Raw genomic sequence first — 6,710 nt, forward strand, 5'->3', positions numbered from 1 at the left:
GACAGTCCTCAATAGTTTTTAATGTCAAACTAAGCTTCAAATATTTTCAAGGGCAAACAATGATAAGCGGTTTTTTGTAATTTTTTCTATTTATTTCTACAATTTAACTATATTTCTATGAATCAAAACATTCTAAAAAAATTCCCGAACAAACTTCAGGAAGATTCATGAAAATCCGAATTATAGTTTAGGAGGAAATATGAAACTTACATTGTTACAGAAGAATTTTATATATAAGATATATATATATATATATATATATATATATATATATATATATAGATAGATAGATAGATAGATAGAATGTTGCGTCGAGATCGACTACAAGCTTCCCAATGAATGGAAATTTTAAAGCGGGAATTGTTTCAAAGCGACTATCAAAAAACATCTTATAGATAAACCTATTTATACAATACATGAATTCTTTAATCTAAGTTAATTATTAGTCATTAGGTTAAGCTTGAGTTTTTCATAAATATCATTGATATTACTATAGTTATATTATAATATTGTGATAAAAATAATAATTGTATTGACGTAAATTGTAAATATTGAATTTAAATAACGCATCTATCCATCTATCTATATATAAGACAGCGATGCATTAATCAGTACAGCCAGTGTATATATAAATATTATAAAAACAAATAGTTCTAAATTTTCATATTCTTTAATTTATCAAACCAGTAATGTTAAAAATATGCCGATACTACTATATACATATACAAATAAATTAACCTCTATACACTTGCTCTATATACAAAGACTATTACATCATTTATCATTCTTCTCCTGCGGTTTCCATGCAGCCAGCACCATGCCCCCCATGAGAGCTGCTACTGTGAAGCCCTGAGCCAATACTCGAAGGCGCATATATTTCTGAGACTTAGCCATGTCCCCCTTACGAAAGTTTGCTAAGCCCATTCCTAAGACAACGGCAGTTACGAGACAACCGAAGGGGACTACTGGGTTTTCTTTCATTTTTCTTATTAACTTTTCTCTGGTAGTCTCGTGGCCCCCCATGTCGGTTCTTAGCTTTATCCATTCGAATTCGGATACTTTATCTTCTGGTTTAGAAGACATGGTTGATAATATTTGGTTTATGTTTTATTTCTTTTGATTTATTAATTTATTAATTCAGGTTAGAATTAGTTTTTTGACATTTTGATTCTGACAGGTTGACAGTTTGACAGTTTGAACATTGGTTTGAAGTTTGAAGCAGTTGACAGATTACGCAGTGATTCTCAAACTCTTTTTTTAACTTTACGAATATTTATTAACTGGTGGTGCACGGGTGCACGGCATCGTACTTTAAGGCAAATTGCTGGAACTTCCCGTATCACAAATTAAATATTAACTCTGAAAAAATCGACCGTTGAGATTTAAAGAAAAAATTTTTTTTTATACTTTTTATACTTTTTTTACTTTAATTTTAGAACTTTGATTCAAATCGGACGCTTAGTTCTCTCAAAAACTGCAATTTTCTGCACATTTAGCTCTGTATTTCCGAAACCGCTGGACCGCTTTTGCCAAAAACTAATCAGCACATCTCCCTATCAATAGGAATCGAATGGTTTTTGAACCATTCAAATCGGTTGAACCGTGTTCCCGAAATCGTGGTAGAAAATATGTATCCGCACACACACACATACATCTATTTTTTCTAAGATATGCCAAAATGTTCAGAAAACCTTAAAACGTAAATATATGCAAAAAAATTATTTTCGATTTTTTTGTGATTATCATACAATTAGGTGTAAGTAAAATTTTATTTTAAGATAAGTTGCATGAACTTACCGATACGATTTAATTAATAAGAATTCATATTTATTAGCTATTTAAACTTCCCGTAGTGTAATTACACTACTATAACTTAAGTTATAGCAATCGAAAATGAAAATTATTGTATATCTTTACGTTTCAAAGGTTTCTGAATATTTTGGCATACCTGAGAAAAAAATTATGTATGTATGTGTGTGTATATGTATGTATGTATGTGCCGATAAAATTTTTCGTCCACGATTTTGAGAACCCGGATCAACTAATTTCAATGATTCAAAAAACATTCGATTCTCATTGATAAGGAGATGTGCTGATTAGTTTTTGGCAATGAAAGGTCCAGCGGTTACGGAGATACGGAGCAAAGCGTGCAGAAAATAGAATTCGAGGTTTTGAGAAAATGGAGTATCCGATTTGAATTCAATTGGTAACGATTGGGAGAAATGATGTTTAGTTTTTGACAAAGGCAGGTCCAGATGTCTTGGAGGTAACGAGCTAATTTCGCAAAAAAATGACAGTTTTTGAGAGAACTAAGCATAATATTTGAATGATTTAAAAAACTTATTGCTTGTTTTGACAAAATAATTGCATTTTTTGCAGTATTTTTCAATTTTTTTTATGTATCAAAATTAATTCTGATTTTAATTTTAATTCTAACAAAAGTTCTGAAGATCACTTATATACTTTAAATAAACAATTTTAACTTTGCAATTCAGTTTATATAATTCTTATAAATATTAGACAATTTATAATAATCTATTTCAAAACATTTAATATTTTTCGAACATTTCGTTATGACACGGAAAGTTCCAGCAATTTGCCTTAAGGCACGATGCCATACACAACTAGTTTTTTTTATTCACCATTCAAATTACAATCTGTCTTAGTGAAGACATTGGCGATTTGAATGATACAAGAAACATTCGCTTCCTATTGAGAAGGAAATATGCTGATTACGTTTTGGACAAGGCAGGTCTAGCCGTTTCGAAGATACGGGGGCAAAAAGTGCCAAAAATGGTATTTCAATTTCTGAGAGAGCTGAGCGTCCGATTTGAATCATTCAAAAAACATTTTATTTGTATTGACGAAATAAAAAATTGGTAAAATTTTTGGAAAGAAAGATCCAGCGTTTCAGGAGATCCAATGAAAAAAGTAAAAAATAATTAATTAAAGTATAAAATAAAAAGTGTTTGGTGGTCAAAAATGGTTATTAGACATATGCACATTATATTATCAAATTTTGTGTACATTTATATTGGTTCCGTACCAATGTTCACACGTTTGACTACAAAGCGGCGCTTACGCGCTTCAATATTTCAATTCCAAAACAGCTATGCAGCGGGATTGCGTTAAAACAATGTTCAAAATTTTCAAAAAAAATAGAAATATAAAAAAATCAAATTTTTCAAGAAAGTCAATTTTTTTCAAAAATTCTCAAAAATCTAATTTTGTCAAAGTTTTTAAAGAAAAAATTAAGTTTCTATGAAAAAGTTTCAGCAATTTACTTTAAGGCACGATGCCATGCGCCCATGCGCCACTAGTTATTTTTTTATTATTGGACCACGTTTTTTTTAGGCTAGGACCGTATAATACATATATAATAAGGAATTAATAAATCTATTATATTATATAGTCTATGGATATTAAGTTTTATTTAAAACAATGATTTCCAAAGTGGTCCATATGGACCATCAGGTGCCCATGACAACTTTCAAGGAGTCTACATCAGCAAAAAGGAATTTCAGACATCCATGATAGTGGATCACAACATACCTTGTTAATATCTATTTTTTATTATTATTTTAGTCAATTAATTAATGTCTAAACCTGTATTTGAATATATACTTTAAATGTTTAACATTAAATATTAGTACAATAGATTTTTTTTTTTAAATCCATATCGGATAAATAGGGGGTCTATGGCAAAACGGGGTCCACGACACAAACAAGTTTGGGAAACTATGATTTAAATCGACATTTATTTAATAATTTTATTAGAAACAAACCTAATATTTTTCGAATAGTTTTTTAATTTTATTGTGTTCAATCGCGTTACGTAGATGGCTTTTATATTTTTGAAACAGTTTTTTTATTATATATGAATTTTTACATCTGTCTTAAAATAGACAAGTAAAACTGTGGGATTGAAAAGGAAATTGACTTTAAAAACACAAAATCGTCTGACCCATACTCTTCTTTTATCTATGGTCTAAATTATTGTTAGAATTTTGAAATAGATGCATCGATTTTTCATAAAATGTCAAAAAAAAATCGGCCTTTACACACACACGTTCACCGAGTTTGACCTCAAACAATTCAGAATAAATTAAATAAATAAATAAATAAAAATAAATAAAACGCGTAGAAAACATAAATTCGCAAATCGGATTTTCTGACGAAAATATAAACTTCTTTGGTAAATTAAAAACTTGACACTATTTATTATAGTATTTTCAACTAGGTGTATGTAAAGCATATTGCTTGAATTTTTCGATATCAGTTTTCAATAATATTTTATAATATTGTACCTTTATATAAGCATACTTACAAAACTAATCGCTTTTTCTCTATCTTAATCCAGTTACACTTTGAATGTGAGTAAGAAATTGGGTAACTCGCGCCGCGTGGTACAGCTCAGATCTTATATATATAAAGTGCTTCTGTGACAATTTATAATTTAATTAACAACATTGCTATTGTTATTGTAGTTTCTATTTTTTGTAGTCTCCTTGACCCATTAAAGGTAGAGACTCAATAGACCGTCAATATTGTGTTATCTGCGCGAGCAGATAACTGTAGAGAAGTAAATAGAAGTGTAACTTCATTAGCTTCGACCGCATGTGTATTTCTACTGAATATTATAAAAATTATAAGTTCTGTTTGAAATCATTTGTGCAAATGTGTCTGATCGTTTAAATAAAGTAGTTTTTGGCAAAGGCTGGTCCATCCGTTTTGGAGATACGGTGCAAAGATTGCAGAAAATAGAAATCGAGTTTTTGAGAGAACGCAGCATCCGATTTGTTAATCTAAACTAGTGGTGTATGGCATCGTACCTTAAGGCAAATTGCTGGAACTTCCCGTACCGTAATGAAATATTCGAGGAATATTAAACGTTTTTAAATATATTATTTAAAATACTGTAACTTTCATTATTTTTCCTATCTTGTTATATCTGAGCAAATCAAATGTAAATCATAAATCAATTTATCTCCAGAACATCATTAACATTCGTTATTTCATTTCGAAGTCAATTTCAACTAGCTGTAAGTGGAATTCTGTCTTAAGGCATCTTGCCTTAAGGCAAATTGCTGGAACTTTCCGTACCAAAAATTATTATTTTTTTAAAAGCGATTAACATTTTTGAAAAAATAAGATTTTTGAGAAACTATAAATTGAACAAAAAATTACTTTTTAAAAAAAAAAAAAATTAATTTTTTTTTTTGAAAAAAATGTTTTCTTTATTTTGACATATTTTGGAAAATCTGAACTTTTTTTCAAAGCAATCGTACTGCTTTAACTGCATAGAGACAAAATATAAAGCGCGTAAGCGCCGCGTCGCTGTCTAACGGATAAACATTGTACGGAACCCATAGGAATGTAAACAAAATTTATACTTATTGTTAAAATCTCTATAAAATATCTGATAATTTGATGTGCATATGTCTAATGATCATTTTTGACCGCCAAATGGCATTTTTTTTACTTTTTTCGTTAGATCTCCGAAACCGCTAGACCTGCTCCTATGAAAATTTGAACAATTATGCATCTTGTCAATACAAGTAAAATGTTTTTTGAATTATTAAAATCGGACGCTTCGTTCTCTTGAAAACTGAGGTAACAGTTTTGGCACTTTTTGCCCCATATCTTTGGAACGGCTAGACCTGCCTCCGCCAAACACTAATCAGCACGTCTCCTTATCAATACGAATCGAATGTTTTTTGAATTATTCAAATTGCTTCATCCATGTTCCCGAAATCGTCAACGAAAATTTGTATCCGAACACACATACATACACGCACACACACATACACACACACATACGTCCATTATTTCTAAGGTATGCCAAAATATTCAGAAACCTCTGAAACATAAAGATATATAAAAATTTTCATTTTCGATTTTTTGCGATTACTATAACTTACCCTAAGGGAAGTTAAAAATATTTCATTTGTAAAGATTGAGAGAAGTGGTTATTAGTTTTTGGCAAAGGCAGGTCCAGCCATTTGAAAGATACAAAGCTAAATGTACAAAAAATGGCAGTTTTTGAGAGATATAAGCATCCGATTCGAATGATTCAAAAAACATTCTGCTTGTGTTGACAAAACAATTGCTTTAGGAAAAAAAACTTTTATTTCATTTTTTTCCGAAAATAATTCAGATTTCAATTTTAATTCTGGTTAAAGTTCTAAAGCTCACTTATATACTTTATGTAAATAATTTTAACATTGTAATTCAGTTCATGTAATTCTTTTAAATACCAGACGATATTACAGAATTTATAATAATCCATCTGAAAACATTTATATTTATATATTCCTCGAACATTTCGTTACGGTACAGGAAGTTTCCGCAATTTGCCTTAAGGCACGATGCCATACACCACTAGTTTATTTATGTTCATGGCAATCGATGTTGAATTACAATTAAATGTTAAGTTAATAAAATTTTATGACAAAATTTTGAATTGAAATTGAAACCAAGTATTTTTAAATTAAATATGTTGTTACTGGAATAATATAACTCAATTATATACTTTTAGCTTATTATTAGGCCTAAGATACAAAAAAAAAACAAAATAATTTTCAAAAATCCCGCCAATTTAAATATCAAGTTTTATATCAGCAACTACTGCTAACTTCACACGCGTTTTGCAATCTGTCATATTTTCATTCTCTAACCTCATCATTCGTAAACAAGTCAAATAAAATAGT

At 29.6% G+C, this 6,710-nt stretch overlaps 1 protein-coding gene across 1 annotated transcript; it reads right to left on the reverse strand.

The window, feature by feature from the left end:
• Positions 1–708: 708 nt before the first annotated feature.
• Positions 709–1,161, reverse strand: LOC113370585 (HIG1 domain family member 2A, mitochondrial). Its single transcript, XM_026611276.1, has one exon. It carries the CDS (start codon positions 1,081–1,083, stop codon positions 775–777), a length of 309 nt encoding a protein of 102 aa, XP_026467061.1. The 5' UTR covers positions 1,084–1,161; the 3' UTR covers positions 709–774.
• Between the last annotated feature and the right edge of the window lie 5,549 nt (positions 1,162–6,710).

This window comes from Ctenocephalides felis, unplaced genomic scaffold (genome assembly GCF_003426905.1).
Source record: "Ctenocephalides felis isolate EL2017-DRISC unplaced genomic scaffold, ASM342690v1 CF-g0.4_SCAFFOLD_00845, whole genome shotgun sequence".
Lineage (NCBI taxonomy): Eukaryota > Metazoa > Arthropoda > Insecta > Siphonaptera > Pulicidae > Ctenocephalides > Ctenocephalides felis.

Coding starts and splice junctions, on each gene's coding strand:
- LOC113370585 (XM_026611276.1), bottom strand. CDS start 1,083: ATGTCTTCTAAACCAGAAGATAAAGTATCCGAATTCGAATGGATAAAG.